General features: G+C 39.2%; 2 protein-coding genes across 3 annotated transcripts in view; one reads left to right on the top strand and one right to left on the bottom strand.

Annotated features, from left to right (window-relative positions):
- The window catches only part of LOC111159921 (sarcoglycan gamma), a 142273-nt gene extending 136308 nt beyond the window's left edge, over positions 1 to 5965 (top strand). The window contains exons 7-8 of one of the 2 annotated variants that reach the window (XM_022522603.1): positions 3287 to 3410; positions 5569 to 5965. In XM_022522603.1, coding sequence (XP_022378311.1) covers positions 3287 to 3410; positions 5569 to 5742 — 298 coding nt within the window. In that variant the 3' untranslated portion in view covers positions 5743 to 5965. The remainder of the gene's footprint in view (positions 1 to 3286; positions 3411 to 5568) is intronic. The other variant, XM_022522602.1, reaches the window with a different exon arrangement.
- Positions 5966 to 10548: 4583 nt separating this feature from the next.
- The window catches only part of LOC111159907 (sacsin molecular chaperone), a 42319-nt gene continuing 29323 nt past the window's right edge, over positions 10549 to 23544 (bottom strand). Inside the window, exon 7 of the mRNA XM_022522586.1 lies at positions 10549 to 23443. Coding sequence (XP_022378294.1) covers positions 11886 to 23443 — 11558 coding nt within the window. The 3' untranslated portion in view covers positions 10549 to 11885. The remainder of the gene's footprint in view (positions 23444 to 23544) is intronic.

The following is a 23544-nucleotide window of genomic DNA, read 5'->3' as shown; positions in this document are numbered from 1 at the left end:
ACATTACGGTGTCCTGTTCTCTTTTTGCTATATGACATGTCTACTATTCACTCTACCAGAAGACTTTATTTTTTTTTTTTTTAATTTCATAAATTTCTATTTACCTGACTTTTAAATCTTTCTTTTTCTATTCTGGTCTTGTTCTATGAGTGTTAATTTATCACTTTGGATTCTCTAAACTTAGTGTGAGCACCTTTCTGACTGCTCTATTATTTCCAGTTCCTCGTGTTGGCAGATTCTCCCATGTGGTTTGAAAATTCTGTCTGGGAGCTCATCCTCTTTGGCTCTTCATCTGGGAGAAGTTGTCATGGAGACTCTTTAACTTTTGCGTTAAAGTCAGTTTCACATTCACTTCTGCCAGGGCCCTGCAGGGGGCACTGTTCTGAAGCCAGCCTTCAGGGCTATTTCTCAGGTTGGGCTTATAGGAGGCCTGAATAGTGTGTGGATTGGGTTCTACAGTAATGCGTGATTTAAGACTTTCTGCTCGCATTCCAGAATGAGCAGCCTGCTTTAGGGTTCTTATCATGCTGTTTCAACACCCATCTGTATGCCCAGAGCCCATTTCCAAACACTGTTCCCTTGCCCCCCACAATCGGCCACAACTCCTTCCCTGTAGAAATTTAAAATACCAGCCCACAAGGCGTTTATCTGCCCATTGCCTCCAAGGGTTCCAGCATTTCAACTCCCATTCATCACTCTGGTTTCGAGTTCTTCTGTTCTGGCACTATGAAAATGCTCTTTGTTTTTCTGGATTTGTTGTTGTTGTTGTTGCTGTTGTTTATGCCTAGTATGTGTTTTAATGTTTTTGATTGTATTTTATCCAGCATTTGTATGTAATTGAGGGCTGAGGGCAGAACTCTGCTTCTGTTCATCTGTTGTGACCAGTCTTTATAGAGTGATATTTTTAAAGCCAAAAGGTAATCTTGTCATTCCTCTGCTTATGTCCTTTAAGCCGCTTGAATGTTAGATTCCTAAGGGCAGAAAGCTGGTCTGCCTTGTTTGCTAATGTTTTTCTATAAATCTAGAAGAGCACATAATAGGGGCCTAATAAATAAGGGTTAAATGACTAAATACATTATTCCCCACACTTTTAGATCAAAGACCAAAACAGTTAACATAATTTAGTGTTAGCATTGCCTATCAGTGGACATAATCTAGCCCTTGCATGATTTGGCCAGTGCTACCTCTAGACCAGCTTTTTTTGTCAATTTGTATTTATGCTTCCTGGTCTCTTATCCTATTTACAAAATTTAGGCTTAATGTAAGCCTGAAAGAGCTTAAAATCAAAACATTATCTATAAATTTCAGTAATTTTTCCCCTTTGTTTGAATGACACTAACTTGACATGAGCAATAAATATTACAGTCATACATGCTTGACTAGTTATATTCTCTAAATTCAAATGTGAATATGGGCGAAGGTATATTATACCGTGTGTGCATGTGTATACACACACAGCTTATTTATTTGGTATATTTCTGGGTCACTGTTCAAAATTTTTTGTTCTTCATATAAGTGATGAGTAAACATTTATATATTCACATATTTGATGAAAGGGTTGGATATCTAAGTAGCAAAGTAAATATAACAAAAGAGAAAAAACTGAGTTGTTTTATGTCTGACTGCTCTTCAGTGTGTTCATGGAGATGTATACTTCAGAACATTCTAATCACAGCCTTTTTTGGTAGAATGTGTCCCAAGTTGTGCTGAATTGAGATATTTCATCTTTAAGGCTAGAAACAATGAAAAGGGGAATTTGCTATTCCAGAAGCACCATATTATAATGTGATTAAAAACTAGTAGTTGGCCCTATTGAAGTCATTTTGTTGTTCAGTGACTAATCTTTGATACAAACTCACCTTCACTAAGATCTTTAAAATCACAAATGGATTGCCTGAAATGGACCAGACCTCGGTAAGTTGCTACATGTCTTCCTCCCCTCCTTTTCTTCCCCATCTCCTCCCCCTTTTTTCTATCAATCCAGGCAGGAAAAATATAGACAACTAACAGACATCAAATAGCAAAATGGGCAGGCAGTCAGCAGACCAAATCATCTAGATGTATTCAAGCATTTCCCCATAACCTAAGCTTAACATAATTTGACCAGTAAATTCTATAAATATGTCTCTGTTTCCTTGTACTCAAAGTAAACATAAATTTCAAAATGTGTAACAGATCAAATTTTACATATTGAGATGTACATAAAAAAATGAAACTGTTTTCTGTGACAAAAAGTGGTAGACAAAAATTCGCCAATTAAAGGCAGCAATTCCTCTGAGCTAAACATTTACAGAATAAATATTCAATCAGTTCAAATGCAAATTAATGACCCAAGGTACCTCTTTCCTCTGGAGCCACTCCCCTTTCTCTCTCTAACCACTGCCTACTCTAATCTTACTCTGCTGTGAGAGGATTACAGACTGTTTTGTATCCTGTTCCACTTCTCATTGATCTTTAAACATTTCAATCAAATCAGCCTTTCAGGTTAGGTTGTTGGGTTGGGTTGGGTTGGGTTGAGTTGGGTCGGGTTGGGTTTGAGGCTCTAAAAAATCTTTCAAGTGATCATGTCGTGCCACCTGGTGGAAATTTAGTATTTTTTAGGCAGAACCGAATGGAATTTCTCTGACTCATATACTCCTGGTTCTTTAAGTGTGATTTAGTCACAAGGAGATTCTGATGAATTATGCAAAAACAAAGCCAGCTGAGGCAGTCTCCATTCTGTATCCCAACCGTATCAGTTCAGTATTTTCCCAAAAGAAATCTTCACATCTGCCCTCTAATCCTCCTAAATTTAAAAAAAATAATAATAATAAATAAATGCAAACAAAACCTAAAGACTAATCTTACATTCCACTTTATGAAGAGGTAGACAATGAACGTCTTACCCATAAGTTTGTCTTTTTCCCAGACATGTTTGTGTTTTCAGTAAAAAGATAGTTCTACAAAGTTATTCAGAAATAGCATTTTCTTCTGGTGTGATATGCAGAGTGCTTAACCCTGCCATCTGAAACTACCATGTGGGGGGTACAGCTGTGTAATGTTTTTATATGTTTTTAGAGGATAGTAATGTTGTAGACTCATATTGATGGGAAGTTAATTTCTTTACTGCACATTATTTCTGTATTTCTTGGTAAAGAATGTATACTAGATTAGCATTCAAGAAAGACATCATGATGCTATATACTTTATTAATTGTATTTTGTATGCAAAGCCATTCAATGAGGGAATCCTTGGGTGGCTTTTTTTTTTAATACTATTTTTTTGTTGTTTCTTTCCCTCATTTCAGATTAGAATCACCCACACGCAGTCTAAGCATGGATGCCCCAAAGGGTGTTCATATTAAAGCTCATGCTGGGAAAATTGAGGCTCTTTCTCAAATGGATATCATTTTTCAAAGTAGTGATGGAATGGTGAGTTTGGTGTATGAAGCTCCTGTGGTATGTCCTGATGACTTTCAGAGCAGACAGAAACTATCAATTCCTCCATACCTACTGATCCAACTACTCTCAATGGGGCAGGGTCACTAGGCGTTAGCTGTAAATGACAACCATGACCCGTTGTTGCCTTTCATGGCTATGCTTGCTCACATCAAATTATGTTTAAATAAAAATTAAATATGAAAAATTAGAGCTTTAAAAGTCAGCCACAATAAGGGTAAAGTCTGGAACTTCAAGTCCAGAAATAAAACCTCGCTGGTACAAGCCAAAGCCATAATGAGGCAGTAAAGCCCTCTCTACTCCACACTGATTGCTCTAGTACTAGATCGATTCCTTACCTGAGTTCAGGAACATTAACAGGCCTCTCCAGACCTGGACCTATCTTCTCATTTGTCAGTAGGAAAAATAAGATTTGCTTAACTATGTCACAGGGCAGTGAGAAAGCAATGTGGTAATATGGGTGGCAACATTTTGAAATTATTATATTAATTTGATACTAAGAGGAAGGTGTGGTTGAGGCAGCAAATGGAGGCCATGAGAGGCAGCTCATGAGTGTGGACAGGACCTGTCCATTGGCAGGCTGCTAGTAGAATGTAAAAGACATCCAGTGAAGCCCTTTCAAGTTGTAATTTAAGAATTTATGGTGCCAAGAGCAGATAAATGCAAAAATGGAAGTCAAGCATTTTGGAATTTCATTACTAAATTATAATGTCACTTCATACTTAGAATATATTACCTATTACCTTGAAAAAAAATACTAATTTTAGTTTTGAAATAGTCTCACTTATTTCCACAAATAAGGTGCCATTTTTATATTAGTACATAGCCTGACTCTTAAGTTAATGTCCCTTATTACTGGGAGCTAGTTCAAAGTGAGGGGATATATTCCCATAAAGATAATGCAGGTGATCAAGGAAGGGGTATGTAGACTGCTAGTGACTAGAGTTTGCTAGAAGAGCAAGAAAAAAAAATAACAACTAGAAAACATATTCACTGGTTAACCATAAGAAACGAGAGCAGAGAAGCCAACAAGGAAAAGCTAAACGCACATTAATGAAAACCAGGTAGCCACAGAACCCAAAGCACTGGACAAGAGCATAAGTAGGTTCTGTATTAAAAAAAAAAAAAATACAATACACATTTAATTTCATTTACTCTGATGGTGTCCCAGACCACAAGGTAAAGCTTTGCTTCTAATACTTTTAATACTGTTCCACCCACTGCTGCCCATGGCAGTGGTCAGTCTTCCAAGAGGGCATACAGACTGCAAGCATCGGGTTATGAAAAAGCAGAGTTCATGGATGAGAGGAAGTGTCCAACATTGTTTGCAAGGAAAAACATTATGCCCACCCATGACATAGTTTAATTCCTTCTAATAAGTAAATGCCCCGGTATGGGTAAGATTGGTGGGACGGTTCCTGGTTCCTTGTTCCCAAAAAGATTTCCCAACCTCAATTCATGGCCATCTGTTTACATTTCAATGTAACTAAATTGTCATGGGTACAAAACAAAAATCCCAATAGCTTTCATTTAATTTTAGTTGGCTTTGGTCTGTGTATCTACTGCTTTTTCCACATCTATGAGAAGGCGCTGAGTTTCAAATAATATTTTAGAAGTTAGGGAAATGGTTGTAGCTAATAGGATAAAGTTAATGGCCTCTCACAGGAAAACAAAACCAGCAGAAATTTCAACATTCGGAGGTAAAAATTATTTAGGTGAATTTATTTCTGAGGCCTGTATTTTATCCTAACGGGGGTAGAGAAGGTGATTTAGCATAAAGTCAAAATAGGTCACAAGACATGTGAATTAACAAAACTTTTTTTTTTTCAGATAATTCTGAAAGGTATTTTTAGTATAGCATTATAAATCTTCCTAGCTCAACTAGCACAATGGGTTTAAAAAAAAAAAAGACTCCTTTTCAGTTTGGAGAAGGAGTTATTAAGCCCCTGCCTGAATGGAAAACAGAAATAGGCTTTAAAAGAGCCTGATAATGTCTTAAGTCAAGTCAGGTGCTTATTTCATTTTCTTTGCAAAGAAGAAACTAATCTGTTTGGAGCATTTTGAGATAGGAGTTTCATGCTATCGTGTTCATTCTCCTTTACCACTTCATCTCTTGTTTTCTCCCAAACAGCTTGTGCTTGATGCTGAAACTGTGTGTTTACCCAAGTTGGTTCAGGGGACTCAGGGTGCCGCCAGCAACTCACAAAGACTGTATGAAATCTGTGTGTGTCCGGATGGGAAGCTTTACCTGTCTGTGGCTGGCGCAGGTACCACGTGCCATGAAAACAGTCACATCTGTCTCTAAAGCCCCTGAGTTGTCCACGGAGCACCTGCCTCATTTCAGTGAGCTTTATAGACGCTGACCTCAAGCCTTCACACCAAGCAACTTGACTTCCTGGTGGATGGTGGAGGGAAAGTAGGAGGGCACGCTTTCAAAAGGAACTCAGAAAAATGTACCAGTGATGGTGTTCTGATGAAATACATCATCTCAGAGTGGTATGTGCATATTAGACACAAAAGTCTGGCAAGAGCCAAAATAAAAAGTCTTTATTCCACTAGGTTTATTTTCATCAGTGCCATTGTGACTTTTTCTTTCTTGTGGATAATCAATCTACAATGAAATATTTAATTGCTCTGTGGAATTAATTTATGCTGTTCAACTGTGAATATCTAACTCCCCATAAAAGTAACATTCATCAATACTAAAATGCCCCCAAAGTTCTATGTGCTGTTCCCACTGTATCACCCAAACCCACAAGTTCTCTCATTTTAATGCAAAGTGTGTCAGGTTTCACAAGAAATCGTCAGGTTTTGAGGGGACTTGGGTTGATCCGATTTTCAATATGTAATCAAAGGAATAAATCATATAAAATCAATCATGTTTTCTTTATATATATAGTCATAAGCAATAAAAATCAACCTACATTTTTCATAAACTTCAGTTTGTCTTCCTTCCTTTAATCCCCATGACAGTGGCTTGAGGTAATATTTTCTCCCAAGTTACTTGGTAATTAAAAAAAGGTTCAGCTAGGACAAGTCAGAAGGCCATGCAGCAGCTAGTGGAACTAAACTGAAATGTGATCCTACATATGAACAGCTGTTTTCGTGTCGAAAATCTCTGGTATGTTGTCTCATTCCATCCAAACACCAACCTGCATGAGAACTGTGTAGATGGGGTGGTATTCTTTCGACAAGTAAAGAAACCAAAATCCACTAGGATCAAACAGCTAATAGGTGGTGGGACTCAAAACTGCCCAGCCTGTGTGTTAACCTCTTACACAACAGTAAAGACTAGATGTTACTTCATAGAATCAGAGTCTCTTCATTTTTGAAAGTAGCTTTAATACCAGCTGGTTGTATGTGTTGCTATATAAGTCAAATAGGACACAGTGAACCTATGAAAACAGGCTGGCCTTGTATAAGCCCCTCACTCACTTGTAAAATGCCAGTCGTCACAAAGACTGGTGGGTTTGGTTCGGTTTGGTTTTGTGTTTCACCAGTTGTTATAATTAGGATCTCCACGTAGCACAAGATGTGGTAGGACCAACAGCATTGCAACTTTCTATTTATAGGATTTATAACTGTAAACACGAGTTCAGATTCATTTTCTGCAGTCTCAGAACTGAAAGTAGAAAAGTGAACTTTTGATTTCTCATGCTGTTTTAACGAGGTCAATTGACAGCATTGCCTGCTTAGAACAAATCCTGGATTTCCAAACTTCTGGGCATAAACGCTTGAAATTACAAAACAAAAATTAGGTGTGTCCTGAGTGGTTAAGAGCAAATTCAGCTCTAAATATAATGCACCCAAAGTTTCACAAGGGGTGGGTATTTTTAGGTTATAAATTGGTATGCCCCTTTTCCGTTTAGTAAAGCCCTGATTGCTTCAGTTAACGTCTGCTTTCCTGCTACAGCGTTCCTACTGTCCGGGTGAGTAGTGCTGCCTTGGCCTGGCCATATTTCCTCTCTTGCTCTGTGTTTGTGCAAAACCGATATCTTCAAGCTTGGCTGGCACAAGGTCAAGAAAAAGAATCAAGGAGGAATTATGGAGGATAGAACCCTTTCAATAAAAGATGTTATTTGGGGGACGCCTGGGTGGCTCAGTTGGTTAAGCGGCTGCCTTCGGCTCAGGTCATGATCCCAGCGTCCTGGGATCAAGTCCCACATCAGGCTCCTTGCTCATCAGGGAGCCTGCTTCTCCCTCTGCCTCTGCCTGCCATTCTGTCTGCCTGTGCTTCTTCTCTCTCCCTCTCTGACAAATAAATAAATAAAATCTTTAAAAAAAAAAAAGACAATATTTAAAAAAAAAAATGTTATTTGGAATCATGAAAGAAGTTGCAGATAGCTGCATTCTCCAGAGCGATAAGGAATTTATCCCCAGTCAAAATCAAAACTTTTAGATAGGTTGTATTATAAAATATAGTACATAAACCTATCTTTTAAAACACATTATGCAATTTAATTTAAATGTTCCTTGAAAGTCCAAGGTCACGACTATGAACATATGTAACGAGCTGTGTCCACCAGTACTCCTATATACTAAGTGCTGGAAACTATCGATGTTGATATTTGAGTGACCTCAAAAAACAGCCCTTGTTTCTTTTTCAATTTCCAAACCAGCTGAGTAGGTACAAGTCAGAAAGATGAAGATCAACATGTCAGATTTAATAGTAAAAGAGTTTAATTTGCCGCAAAATGGACTCCCCTAAGACCCAGGTATTACGGGACCCCCTCCCATCTTAGGGAGAGCTGTGGGCCCCTGACTTCCCACAGCTCGCCACGTGGAAGAGGATGGACCGATGTCCCTGTTCTGAAGGCAGCCAAATTCAAAGTAAAAGGAAAGAGTGAGCTACATGTTGGCGGCCGTCCCCCTGCAATCCAGCCACCAGGTCGATCTCCACTGCTCTGGGGTCAGTGAAGGAGAGCAGAAGCTGTTCAGAAAGGCTGTTAGGTGGTGTCTATCTAGTTTTTTGCCTCTTCCTTCCCTGATTTAAAACATCAATTCCTACTCCACCTTAGCAGTTTGCCCTCTTTTAAATTCCATTTCAGATTCGCTGTTGTTTCAAAACCAAATAAACTTTTGTATCGGGTGTAAACATGCAGGCAGAACAAGAGGATCTAAGGGCACTGCTAGGTCGAAATCCATTTTTAGCTGAATAGACAGTGCAGCTTCACTTCTGGGATGGCGTGTGCACCTATCCGTCCCCAACACCTGACAGAACGCCTGCACGCGGTGCTCCGGAGCTGTTTGTCAGTGAATGAATGAATGAATGGCACTACTTTAAACCATATTTGTTCAAACAAGAGAACGAAAAAAACCTTTGGAAGCCAAAGCGCGAGGACATCCCATGGGCAGTTAGTAGCTTTAGCCGCGGGCAAGTGGGTCACACTCTGGATCACGCCCCCACTGCCCCCACGGTCACTGGTCACTTCCTGGAAATAGATCTCCCCATGTATCTACATCTGGACATCTACTACTGGTTCTGTTTCTCAGGTAGAACCCTGATGAATACAGGACTAATTAAAATCTTCTCTAATTACTCTTTTCTACCAGCACTACAAATTTTACCCTCGAGAGCTACAAAACATACAAAGTCTGGAAGACGTCGACTGGCACCCAGGGAAGAGAATCCCACACATCCATGCGTCGAACACAGACCCGTGAACAACTGCTCTTTATTTTATTAAACACTACTTGAACATTTTGCCAACATCCCTTGGGCTCTCAGCACTCCCAACCGCCCCCCCCCACCACAAACAACTCCCCACTGCTACTCATTCATTCACTCCTTTTATTTATTTTTAAGATTTCATTTTTAAGTAATCTCTATGCCCAGCGTGGGGTTCAAACTCACAACCCAGAGATCAAGAAGTCACATTCCCTGCTGCTTTTTAAACTACCTGGGCTGCACGGCTCTCCGAGCTTCCTCGCAGATGCTATGAAAGATTCCATCAACACCAACCCCCTCCTCCGCTCATCTGGCAGCACAGAACCTGCTAGACTGTGTGCTACTCAGGAGTGGCTATTCCACACACAGGCAGTTTCCACGTTTCTTTTAATAAGAAAAGTGAAATTGTGGGAAAGCATGAAATAATAAAATTCAAAAGTTAGTTCACATCAAAAATGCCCCATCCTGAATTTCAAAATCTAAGAAGCTTCAAAAATAGGAACACTTTCCAAATATGCCTGCTGCAAACTATTGGTGGCAAGATCTGACTGGAATTCAGGTGAGGTTATCTGTCAGGCCTACATACTCAAGTTAGGGTGCGTATTCATAGGTTTCATGGCAGAAATATTAATGTGTTTAAGAGTGCTACCAACCCAAATGGGAATGCTTGTATTAACTTTCTAATATCCAAATTCTAAAATACATTTGGATCCAAGGGTCGTATATAAGGTATTATGAACCTTTTTTTTTTTTTAAAGTATATGAAAAAAAAAACAAAACAAAACAGAACTCCACCTAGCTCAACTACCACAATGGCCAGACAAGGTTTTCTGTGTACATTTTAGTATCAAAAAACAATAAAATATATTTCAAGTACTGAATCTGAGTTTCAAAGTAGCAAGCACTTTTTAAGACATCCCAGAAAGTTCAAGACCCAGAATATGGTAAGCACCAGAACAGAAAACTCTTCGCCCTGGTCTGCCTAGTTTTGAAGACCTCTCAGGTATAAGGATGAACATTTTCTATCTGTTAGGGCTCAAGTGTAAACTAGCCCCAGACATGCAGCCCCCTCCTGAGGCAAGGTAAATATTAATTCAGCCTCTACCTATGGAAGAACTGTAATATTTAATGTATCTACGTCCAAATATATGTATGTGTGTGTGCACATGCACACACACACACACACCCACCATAACATACATTATCAGCTAGTCTTATTCCCTAAAAAGGGAAAATAAAACTCTTAACTAGCACCTAATAAACCCAGTACATATCAAGTACTTAATACACAATCATAAAAAAAAGAATGTACTAAAATTCCAGTCTAAAATATAATAAAAAAATTCTATCATAAATATTGCCAATAAATACACATATGTGCATATATCAAAATGTTATAAAGGAAGAGTCTAAGTTTGATTTTCAGAAATACCAGTTACAACAATTTGATATGTACATTTGCTTTATTAAAAGTATGGCACTTAATATAATAGCAGAAATAATTACACAGCTTCACATCCAGAAGCAATACAATAGTCGAGGCACAAACATTCCTTATTACCATAAAAGTAAAAAAGTTTTAATATATTCCATAAGCCCTTAATTGCATAAAATATTATATTTAGCATCATTTACAGCCAGCACACTTATATAAACTATCATTACCTTTTGTTTACATTCTGCAAAAGAAATATGCTGAAGTAAGTACAGTATAGTAGGACACTCAAACAGGATGAAAATCAAATGTCAGTTCTGAATCATTCATGGGGAAAATGCAAGCTGACAATTCCTCTTTTATAAACTACTGGATATTGTCACAATGATTTTACACTTTTTTCATGTTTTCAAAGTAAAATCCAAAAAAATTCCACTAAGTGCCATGTTTAAAGAAGAGATTTTTTTTTTTAACTGCAGCACCTTTAGACAATGAAAGATTGCATCCTGTTCAATCACGCAATATAAATTATGATATTTGTGGAAAATATGTACAAACAAACAGAAAGCAAATGTCCTAACCATTGATAAATGTTGTTTTGGGAAGCAGTTCTTGGACGCAATATTAACATCTGCTGATAAGAACTGCCACCATTTTAAGTTTTCCATATGTTACCTTCATGAAATAGGAAGCCTGTAAACATAAGGTGTAAAAAACCATTTAAAATAAAAATGTAAAGTGCACTCAATGCACCCTAAGAAGAACTATCTGCATACTCTTAATCAAGTAATCTTCAGGATTAAAATACTGTACCATTTTTAAATGTACTGAGTATTTAAGATGTAAAATTGCAACAAATTCATAATCAGATCCAGCTGATAATAATGCATCCAAAAAAGGATCCAATTAAAGAAGTGAACAACGCCAAATACTTAATTCCCCTTATTTGTTTAAACCAATGATAAGTCCAGTGTTTCATTAGCGCCTTCAAAAATACTATGTTAAAAACAGAAAAGTAACCCCATCCTGATCACAGACACACGGAGACTCTTACCTAACAAACCTCTAAGCTTTGGTTACATAAAGTGCAGTTCAATAATGTGCCATCCTAGCCATTCAAATACATCTAGCAATTCTGTAGCTCACCGTCTTCAAAATCCTTCTCTTTTAGATTCAGTCAGGGTCCTCCGCTGATTTTCACGTTAACAACAACCCCGAAGTCCTTCCCAGTAATCTGCAATGTGCTTTATACAATTCTTAAAGAACTGGCAACGAAGCGTAAGAAGTACAGCAATTCACATTTGTGCTATGACAGTCAAGCTCTAGCTCTTTTTTTTTAATACCTTCACACTTTTTGTTGTATAAAATTTTCAAGTTTTATGATAATACAGGCAGTACATTCCATCACCCTCATAGCAACCTCAGAAGTGAACCGGTCATTTGGGATCTGTGGGAAAGGAAGCAAATCAGGGTACCTTGTTTTTAAACTGTCCACACCATAAGCCTCCAACGTGTGGACGTCATTGGTCAGTCCTTCAAGTTGCTGACTGTACTCCTCTATTTTTTGTGCAAGTGCAGTGGGCTTGACATCCTTATCAGACTTCCCTCTCACGGCATAGTCAGCGGCAATCAGAGCTAATTTGGTAGAGAGGTGACACTTAAAGCACACCCACTCATTGGCATTTTTATGAAGGTCATTCCTGGCAGCCGAAAAATTGGCTCTGGCTTGTCTTAACCATCTCCGTGCTTCAACTGGATTACCAACGGACTTGAAAGTGGGGGGAACGAAGAACCGCTGAGAGTAAGTCTGGCCAGCTGAAGGTGTGCTTTTTTCTTTGTTTTGTTGTTGCCTCTCAGATTTATGGCTCGTTGCTTCTTGATTCCATGAAGTATAAAATCTCTGAAATGAGTACTTGTCTGACTGAAACCGGGACGCCGAGGTTGAAAATGTCCGCCTTGAGGCTCTGTCTGCGTTTTGATCTAGAAAAGCCTGTTTCTCTAGTCTGTTGATTTCGTTCTGCAAATGTTTAAAGACTTCATTAGCCATGTCGTGATTCTCCGGATTTTTGTCCGGGTGCCATTTCAAATACAACCGCCTAATAATCTTTTTTCTTTCAGATTCTGGAAGCTTCCAAGCTTGCTCCACCACTGATGTTACTTCTTTTAAGATTTCTGGTAAAGAATTCACCTTGAGCTTTTTGGGGGAATGATGCTTTGAAGAGGAGGTCTTATGGCTTTCTCTACTGGAGAAAAGAGGAGGTATGCTTCGTAGACCAGGGGCTAGGGACTCAGTAGGGCTGGTGGGTGTAGAGGGGGCACTGTCTCTACTCTGAGAGCTCTCCTCAGGCCTTGAAAACTTATACAGATCGAGAGAGCTAACTATTTTATATTCACTATAGCCAATATCAATCTGATATATCTTTCCCAGAAAACTAGAATTATCAGCATCTTCCCTTTCAACTTCTTGTACAATAATCGCGTATGTGTATGTTGGCTGGTACGATCCATAGATATCACCACCTTCGGCATCAACAAGGTACCCAACATACTCTCCAGGGTAAAAAACGTTCATTGGATCCATAAGCAGAGTATAATGGATTTCAGCAGGTATTGGGGTGCCGGGCATTGGAAGTTCAAGTTTTGATGGTTCTGAAGAGTCATACTTTACTCCTAAACTGTCAAGCTTCTCACTGATCCTGTAAATATCGTTGCATCCTAGCATTGCAATTAAATAGGAGGTGTCAGAAATCAAATTGTCCGTTGCCGACTTCAGCGTCATTGCCAACGCTAATAAGAAGTTAATGTCCTTACTGTCTGAGTGCTGTATGTACAGCAAAATGACTGCATTACCAAATCTCTTCAGAAAAGCAAAAGTTTCACTTCTGCTGTGGGGAATGGGATTAAAACCTTTAACTCTTAATGTTGTTTGAAGCTTTTCAAAACAGGACACTTTCAGCCCTTCTCTTAGGGCTTTGCAAAGTCTTATGGCTTTTTCTTCATTGGCCAGGAAAGCGTTGTCGTTTTCATGCTTCATAATTCTAATCAGGCCCGTGATGAACTGCTCAGAAGACAAGAGTAACTGCAATCTGCCCTGAAGAGAACACAACGCTCCAAACTGACAGACTTTGGGAGTCTCTTCATCTAACTGTTCTTCAAGTATACTGCTCAGTAAACGGGGTCTGAGTTTTTGAGGAAAGAGCATTATCAGTTTAGTATGAAAGCCATGGTCCTTCCCTAAGTAGCACTGGCTAAGGTCAACCAACATCTGCACACCGATATTCCCCTGGATTCTACTTTTGTAATGCGGAGCGTCATCAAACACTAAGATGCTAGACTTCACCAGCCTGCCGTCCTGGCTTGGAAGGTAAAGTGCGAGGTCTCGTACGTTCTCCAGATCACCCCTCACCTTGACAGAGTCATTCTGCAGACTCTTGAACAAGCCAGAAACTACTCGCTTAACTGTACGCATTTCATTAGGATCCAGCTGTTTTCCTTCAGAATTTTTGAATATGCGGCTCAACACTTCAACATATTGCTTCGTTGAAATAATATCTTCAGTACCCAGATGTTTAAACAACTGGTGAAATGTGCCCAGTTCTAAAGGTAGCTTGTACAAGTAAGGTTTAAAATCAGACTCATATTCTAGATTTATCACTACCTCCTCGGGCTTCAGGAGTTTCCAACCATCTTCTACCATCACAAAAGCAACCCCCCGCAGTTGAAACCGAAACTCCCTTTTTTCTGCACTGAGAAATTCATATATGCTCCTTAAGACCTTTGCTCTAGTTTTTACCATCTCTTCATCCAAAGTAGTTATGTTGCATATGTTTCTGCAGTTATTAATGACCTTATCAAGAGGAGGATCCAGGTTCACATTAAGCATGCTTAGAACTTGTTCGAGCTGTTCCTGTGGACCAAGCTCACTACCTTCTTGTTCTCTGATACTCAACGGTGTAGCTTTCTCTGGAAGAATGGGGCAGGATGTCCAAAGGAGCTGGAGCACATCACACTGCTTGAATTTGGGGTTTACCTGTGCTCCATTGAACTTTATGAGGGGAAGTGTTCCATTGACCTCTTGGTACTGAGGATGAAACCTAATGAATTCGGCAGGGGCCCGCTCAGGACACAAGAACGGTATTAAAGAAAGTTCTTTCAGGAAGTTTCCAGATAACAAATCCATTCGTTCTTGGAATATATGATGGAGAAGGATATCAACAGTATTTTGCAATGTTTCCTTGGACCAGTTTTCTGTATTAGCTCTCACACTGATTTCCTTAGCAAACTGCAGCAACTGCTGTTGGGAAAGTATGTACTTCAGTCCGATATTTCTTAAGAATTCCACCCACGAGGTCAAAAACGTGGCTTGATTTTTGGGCTTTATAAGTTGTTCCAATTTTTTAAAGAAGTCCTTAGGAATAAACAATTTCTCAGGAAGCATAACTTCAAAAACTCTCACTGTTCTATCATAGAAATGTTTTGCTTGCTTTAGTCGATTGTTAGCATCATGGATTATCAATAAACTTTCCAGTTTTTCAAAAAGTTGTTCCTTGATTTCTGACAGTTCCTCAATACCTGACAATCTATTCTTAAGATAGATTAAGTGCTCTAATTTTGCATCATATGAGAGATTTTCAATTTTTGGTAAAAGGTGTTTCAAGTATACCTCAAGATCATCTACAGGTACACATCCAAGAACCTCATATAGTTCTTTCAGGTGTATTTTTTCTTCAAGAAATGCAGACGATGATGATTGTGTCCATTTTTCCACTTCAGTTGAAGGGATACTTTTTGTGAGTACATAGCATGTTCCAAATTTTGCAATGCTCATGTAGCGACCACTGATGGATTTGTAGCATGGAAGTGACTTCAAAATTTTTATGTCATCTTGGGACATCAAGTGACTCAAATTGCAATTGAAATACATCAAAAGTGCTTCAAAGTCATTTTCTACTAATTTTTCAGTTCTAAATGTTGAAGTCTGAACCATATAGTGTACAGCCTTTAAAATGCTTGTGGGGCTCTCTATGTTTGCTGTGTGACGTGACAACAGAGGAACAAATGCACTGTCTTTGGAGCAGATTTTGTTCAAAGCAAGTTGAATACAGCCAGCTTTCATGAGAGCATGAAAAACTTTATCACTTTGGGCATTTGGAAAAACTGCAATGTGCATGAGACTCAAAGGAAGCAGAACGTCACCTTCAGGAACAACCAGCTGGTTCGCTGAAACGGTAAACTTTGTTCCGGGAAGCAAGGCCCAGTCTTTTAGGGTATCAACAACAATGTCAAATGTTGGTTGTGTTTCTTCTTGATCTTCTTTCACATTTACAGACTCGCTGATGAAATGCCATGCATTCTTAAGCCAAGACTCACTTGCAAAATTATCCTTCCACTTTGTACAATTTTTGGTTTTATACTCACGAGGCAACACAGAGGATAACAAATCTGCAAAGCTGGAAATGTCAAACACTTTTGCCACCTTAGAGTTCAATAAAATACTACTGTATTTCAAATATAATGTATTCATGAACAAGTCTTTTCGGGATGGAATCAACTCATGGTATGTTGTCAGAAACTTGGGTCGTTTGGCATCAAAAGTTTGCAAAACACTGTCCAGTGTAATGAGAAGGGGCAGTCCCTCCACTTCAATCTCACTTTCTTCTGCATCCTTAAAACAATAGTCCACTAAAAGCTTTAAACTATGAAAAAGCTTTAGGTTAGTCTGCTGGAGACGACAAGGCAGCTTCCCAATGTGGCAGTTCGTGTCAGGAGAAGCAAAGGTCATTAAAAAAGCCCTAACATCAGCAGGCGTGACGTAACTGACGGGAATATCTGCGTCTATAAGACAGTGGTATAGATTAGCGGTTTCATCACAGTTATAAACCAAGTTGAAACCAATTTCTAAAAGTAGGTGTTTTAGTCTGTAGACATTCTCCGCTACGGTCTTGCGGGTCGTGATGTTGTAATCTGCATTTTTAAGGTGTTGTAATTCATCCTGTAATAAGTTGTCAAAAAATGGTCTGGTTTTATTTGAAGTAGACATATTAATCCAAGTAATTATAACCGCAGAGTGTAAATCCGAGCCGTCAATATTTGGAGCCCTCACAACAGGGAGAAGACGTTTCATGTCTTCATGAATGCAACTGTAAAGGGCTTTCACTAGACAATATAAGTCTGGCTGTAGGTCAAGCCTGTTAACTGGGAAAAATGATAAAAACTTCTTTAAAGTATCCTTTACAACATGAATAGGTGTGTTCTGTAAAACTGATAATGTTGGGTCAGAACCAGGGAAATAGCGCTTTTTCAGCTGGATCAGTAATTCAACGTATGCAGGTGCTATTAATGCTGTCATTAAACTGTTGTTCCAGTCACTGCGAACACCAACTCCGTTATCATCCCGCCACAGATTTCTCCTGGCTGAATCTAGAGCAAAGTGGCCATTCACATGAAAAGGTAATCCTGTCTCTAAAGAGAGAGGCAAGAAACAGAAGGCCCTGTGGGGTTTTTTATAGTTGTGAGTAATGCAGGCAGCTACTCCACCACGTGGGAAGAGAGTGATATCCTGGTTCTTGTGAGCGGATATAACACTCTTAGACACTTTTTCCATACTTGAAAAGCCCGACCTATTACAAATGAGCCATGTAGTAAGATTTCCTTCGGAGTCTTCGGTATCCATAGTATAGGTTATCTGTTGAACTGGTATGTCTTTGAGCTGTCTCTTTTTAGTAACGCTATCGATGACAGATGCATGAAACTGCTTCCTTTTCAATCTGTCCCCATCAGTGATCTTGCCCTTTACAGAATACAGCACGTTCAGAGCTCCAGTACCTTTATCTATTTCACAAATAGAAATCTTTTCCATGTGGTTAAGAAACATTAAAAGTTCTGCCCCATCTGACCGCAGCTTGTCCAAAAGATTCTGGACCATTCTGTCTGATGACGGAACTGAAGAAATTTCTGAAACCTTTGCCATTTCTGCATTACGAAGAGGAAATCTAAACATTGTGCAATTATCTAATTTGAAGTGGGTTCCCAGATAAAGATCCAATACATCCGAGAACTGTGTCCGAAAATCTGCATCCAAATCTCTGAACATGCGTCCAGGACTGACAGATGTGGCTCCTGGTGCATATCTGGCATGAGGATCAAAAATACACAGGATGTCATTGCCAGAAATGAAAGACGGGCAGTCTGTAATATGATACACAGAATTGAACCCTATCCCGTACTGTCCAGTTTTATAAGGATTTCCTTCTTTGGTGCCTTTTCCAAGATTCTGAATTCCTCTGACATCATCTTCTGTAAAAGGCTGGTTATTGTACACACAAAGTGCTGGCCCTTGCAGTGGGGCCCACTTATCATCAAATATTCTATCAACCGGATGCTGTCTGGGGTCAAACACAAAACAGATTTCTGTGGCCTTTGCATCATCAGCATTTTGAAGAAGTTCCTTCAACATTTCCTTTTCTGAAGGATAGGCATTAAGGATACTCTTAATTCTGCTGGTTAGTTTTTCTTTCTGCCCAAATTCCGTGCCAAGCGTGGTAAAACAGATGTTGGATGCATACCGCTCTAAGGCTTTATGTCGCTTTGGGACTGCTCCGAGCTTTACAGCTACTTCCCTGGGGATATCGGCATGACAGTATTTCACAGTGGTGTCCTTGACTTTTATCCAGGGACAATCGTTGTAGCATAAAGATTTAGCAGGGAGAAGCTTCAGATTAGTATCTGGCAGTAATATCTTGCCATAATTTTTCTCACAAAATTCTTGTTTCTTTTCTCTAATGAGACTCCATATTCCTTCACTAATTATTCGCCGGCAAAGCTGAAAACTCTCTTCTGTAATTTGCTTTGTTCCCTTCTCTTGATCGATAGATTCCAAAACAAGGGCAAAATCTTCAACAGTAAATGACTGCCTCACACCCACACTTTCAAAAAGCTCACGGAAATTATTTTTGTACTTATTAGGCAGCTGATAAAGGTATGGTGCCGCTTCAAAATTCAAATGAAAAGAAACTTTCTCTGAATCAACATACGCATTCTCAACGAGAATAAAGCTAAAGGGTTTCAACTTTTCAACAATTGATAATTTGATGATTTCATTTTGCATCATCGCATCATGAAGGTATTTGTAGCAGGCATTGGTGATGTTCTCCTGGTACAGTGTAATTCCGTCATCAACTGATTTTGCAACTTCTTTCAATTGGTTCACAACCAGATCAACTGTTGGCTTCCTTAGCAGCCCCAAAAACTCCTTAACGGCCAATGACACTGAACCACAGCCTCTGAAGGAATGTGAGTTTTCATTCAGAATTGGTTGCAAGAGACAAACTATATCCTGATGCTCGGCTGTATAAAGGTCAGTTGCCGCAAACATGGTCTCAGGTTTAAAACTGTTACCTTTCCAGTCCAAAGAAAATCCTGCTGGTTTTGTTAGAAATGGAAGGAAAGGGATTGTCTGATATTTTACAGCAAAATCCTTTGCTCTAGGGTCCCTTATTTTTAGTTTTTCATCAATGAGACTTAACAGGATACTACTTCTTAGACAAGCAGCAGCATGATCACTTTTATTAATTTCAGCCACAGACTGTGCCCGTTCCAGCATGTCATCCCATAAAATGTCATCCTTTGCCATGCCTAACTGAACCAGCTTAATCAAAATAATAGGATTAAGATAATCCTGAGTAGAACCATAAGGAAACCGTCCATCTTTAGTATCAAATAACTTTGCAACTCGTCCTTCGGGGTGGATTAATCTTGATGGTAAAACCAAAGGATGCCCCTCCAAAGAGCAAGGGATACAGGGAGTAACACGAAGAATTCCCGAGAATTCATCAATTTTTTCATTTAGAACAAAATTCATTAAAGGATCTCTGAGTTCTGCTTCAATTTCTTGAATATTTGGGAAAAACACTTCTGAAAAAAACTGCTTCTCCGAAAATGTATTTTCAAGCAGTATCTGTTTGCAGCCAGCTTCTTCAAATCCTGATTTTACTGAAGAAGGAAGTTCAACAGCACAAAGGTTTTTTGACCCAGTCTTCTTGAGGTACTTCAAAAATATCTTGAAGGCTGCTGGACCAACATCTTTTCTTTTAAGTATAGAATCATCTAGAAATCTCACATTCTTCATGGAAACCCACGTGGATCCATCAGAGAAGACTCTGGTCAATTCTTTCCCTTTTCCGTGAGCTATATCTTCATAAAATCCTTGGCAAATTACAGAAAAATCATCATGAACTAATTCGGGATCAGGCCACACCGAGTAGTAAGTATAATCCATGAGCTCCCCATTAGTGGCCAGGTCACGCAGGACACTGAGTGCCTCCAAGTAAGCTTTCACAATAACGTGCCTCATGAAGGTGGTATTCCATCGTCCTTTTGTGTCCGTCTTCCAGATTTCTTTTCTATTTGAAGTAACAGCAAAACACCCATTGATGTGAACTGGCAATCCTGTTTTGATTCGTAAGGGTAAATAGCAAAATACTTCTCCAACATGTGGTTTCACAGCCCACTTCTGGTCCTGGATTTCAGACAGCAGAACTCCCACGGCCCCACAAGGAACCAACCCTAGTCTGCGTCCACTTTCATTCAGAGAAAACTTGAGAGCCTCTCCTGTGTCCATGCAGGTACATATAAGCCACGTTGTACACTCTACTGTTTTTTGTGGCAGCTCATCTGATGGCTTTTTTGACTGGCCAGACTTAGCCATTTCAAAGAGAGCAGTTAGGTCGTCATCTGGACCTCTGAAAAGTGGCGACTGTAAATCAGCAATTCTTCTGAACACGTGGTGAAATTCTTCAACTGTGATCTGAAGAATGCAAGATGACTTTGGCACATCAGCAGGAGGCTTTTTATTACTGCTGCTGCAAGCCTTCATGAGCCTAGCAGCTTCTTTTAAAACACTTAAGACAGGGGCGCTCAATGCTTTGGAAGAGCAGGGGGTTTTTCTGATTATGACTGTATCTTGTGCCAAGCTGGGATTGGTCTCCTCAATTTTCAAGTACTTCAAATACATTGAGTTCACACTCTGAGTGAAAATGATAAGCCGGTGTCCACAGAGACTAAATTCATCCACAAGAGAGTAAATATCTGCTGTATTATAGCAGGTACTACTAACTTCACTCACTTTTGCTTCCTGTTGAGTTCTAAAGGACAGTCGGAAAAGAGTTCCATTGTAGCTGTAAGGTGCTTCTACAGTCAAAGGTAACTGACAGCCAAAAACATCTATAAATGGCTTGAACTGATTAGGAAATTTCCTTAGTCTTTTCTGTTGTTTACTCCAATTAATTTTGATCCCAGGATTAGATTTGTCTTTAATGTGTTTACTGATGTGGTTTATGTTTGGATCGAACATTATCATGAATTCTCGACTCATGATGATGGGAATGTCAGTGATATGGTACACGGAATTAAATCCAAGACCAAATTTTCCAACTTTGTCAACCTCTTCCCTCTTTAAAGATTCTCCTAGCCTAGTGATGTTCACAAAATCTGAATCTGAGAACTGAGAATTATTGAATGACCACAGAGCAGGTCCATGGCAAGCTGCCATGCCTGGGTCCAGCAGATTCTCTCGAATGTCCATATTTCTTCGCATATCAATCATGAAACTACATTCTGTTGCATTTGCATCATCAGCATTTTGAAGCAGTTCTTTAAAAATATCTGACACTGAAGGATATTCTTCCAGAATATTTTTAATTCTTACAGTAAGTGGTTCCCTTTGCCCTGACTGCTCAAATCCCATGTTTTCAGGATTGATCAGTCTTGTGCTAAGGCATGGAACTTTCAGCCATTCTGCAGTTTTCATGGGTATGTCCTCATGCACCAGAATAATTGGTTCCACTGAATCTTCCAGTAAGTCATTGAGGTCATCAACTTTGATGTCACAATAACAGCACTCATGAATTGGCTTCATGATAAGTTTAGAAGGATTTTTGCTATGATGTATTGGAACCGGCGTGTTGTGGCTTGCTGGAATCTGATTGCTGTAAAGCCATCTGATGATATTCAACATAAGGTGAAGGTTTTGTTTGCTTTCTTGATCACTGAGATCTTGGTCACTTTTGAGATACACCTTCTGAATGACCATGGAAATATGATCTGATGTCAACTCCTCTATTGAACCACAGACCTTAAACAGTTGATGGAATTTTGCCATGGTTTTAGGCACACTATGCAAATAAGGCTGAAGGTCAAGATCATGAAATGGTTTTATCACTGCTTGGGCAAGGGGACAAAATTTTTTGCCAGTCCAAACCCATGGAAATTTTAAGGCTCTGAAAGCATCCTTCCCTTCATTTAAATGATCGTGCATGAATCCATAAATTTCAAGCAAAATATGTTGAAATTGATAGTAGTCTTCATCACTAAAGGTTTTCGAAGTATACCAATCAACAACAATTTTAAAATGTTTTAAGACAGCACTGATGCTAGGTTTGGTGAAAATCCCTAAGGCTTTCTCCAAGTTGATATGGACACTCTCAACAAGGGGAAGTGACGAGCCAACCAGAATCGCATGGGCTCCATCGCACATATCTGGTGGGGCACAAAGGTTACAGACGTCTCCCTTCCAGACTAAAGAGCCTGGGTAGTTTGGTGGCCTTTCCTTGCAAGCTGGAACCCATTTTATTTTCTTCAGGGTCATCTTTCCTTCAGACGACTGCAACAGCGTGTGATTCTTGTTTAAAACCAGTAAGAGTGTTTTGGCTTTCTTTAGAAGAACATCCTGATTTGGACAAGAACTGACCTGTAAGGCTTCAATTTTTTTTGCTACTTGCACAACATCATTCTCTTTGAGACTGGCTTCGTTTTTCAGACCAATCTGTCTTAAAGAGTGAAGAATATCTGGTGAGGTAAAAACTGAAGGTGGGAAGCAGGTTTCTTCTTCACTGTAAAAGAGATCCTTTAGTACTTCTATATCAGGATCAAAGAGTTCACCGGCTGACACCATCTGTTCCTGGGAAATCTGAATGAATTTCAATGGCATTAACCAATCAAGCACATTCGGATTCTCATTCTTAAGAGAGGACAGATTCTCAAGGGTCCATAACATAAGGTGTGTTACCTCATCGTGTGAATAAAATGCATTTTCAATATCTTTTAAAATGAGTTTTAAGCAATTAGTGGTCTTTAACTTCTCTATTTTCAACATGTTTGCCAAGCGAATAGTAGCTTCATCGCTACTGTCTATTACCGAAATAGAGAGTCGAAGATCTGGCAGAAGTTTGGCCGTATGGTGCAAGACCTTACAGCCTTTTAGTTTTGTGTAAGAGGAAAGTCCCTGATCAGATAAATGGTTAATTCGCTTGAATATTGGCAATTCCTGAATTATTCTTTTCTCTTTTTCACTGATATCAGTTAAACTAGCTAAAAACTTCCTCAGAGCATCTTTGTGTGTGGGAAGCAGCGAAGCTATCTGATTACACAATTTCTGCAATGGCATCTTCTCCATTATCTGCAGAACAGCACTCGGTAATGGTGAGTGAATGTATTTTTTAATAAGTGGATGCTGTATGGAGGCATCTAATTTTTTAAGGACAATCCCTCCAAGTTTTTGTACAACGTCTGCTAAAAATTCAGGAAGCTGTGTTTCAGATTCATCATCTAAAATGACTAATGATGGAATCCTGAGTCTAATGAGTTCCACACACGTCTGACCTTCTTCTAGTGTAGTTCTGGGGATAAGTGGCATCTCATCAAATAAAGTCAAATCTTCTGAAAAATGTATATAGAGATTCTTCCAAACCATTTTAAGCCATGCAACAGATGGGTGATTTTTGTCTTCATCAAATGGATACCACTGAACAATCAACTCTCTGCCAGGCCAGAATGTATTCATTACTTCTTTGATAAGACGTGCAAATCGTTCTGGATTTAGAAGCTGCAGCTGAGTACATGGTCTTCCTGTAAATCACATACAGAAATGTTATAAATAGATATAACTCTACTATAACTTATTTAGCTTTCTATTCTTGCAGACTAGATAGTACTATGAAGCCATTTTT

This window comes from Enhydra lutris, unplaced genomic scaffold (genome assembly GCF_002288905.1).
Source record: "Enhydra lutris kenyoni isolate GAN:26980312 unplaced genomic scaffold, ASM228890v2 scaffoldscaffold71, whole genome shotgun sequence".
NCBI lineage: Eukaryota > Metazoa > Chordata > Mammalia > Carnivora > Mustelidae > Enhydra > Enhydra lutris.
Note: the sequence above shows the minus strand (reverse complement) of the source record. Positions and strands in the feature narration are given on the sequence as shown.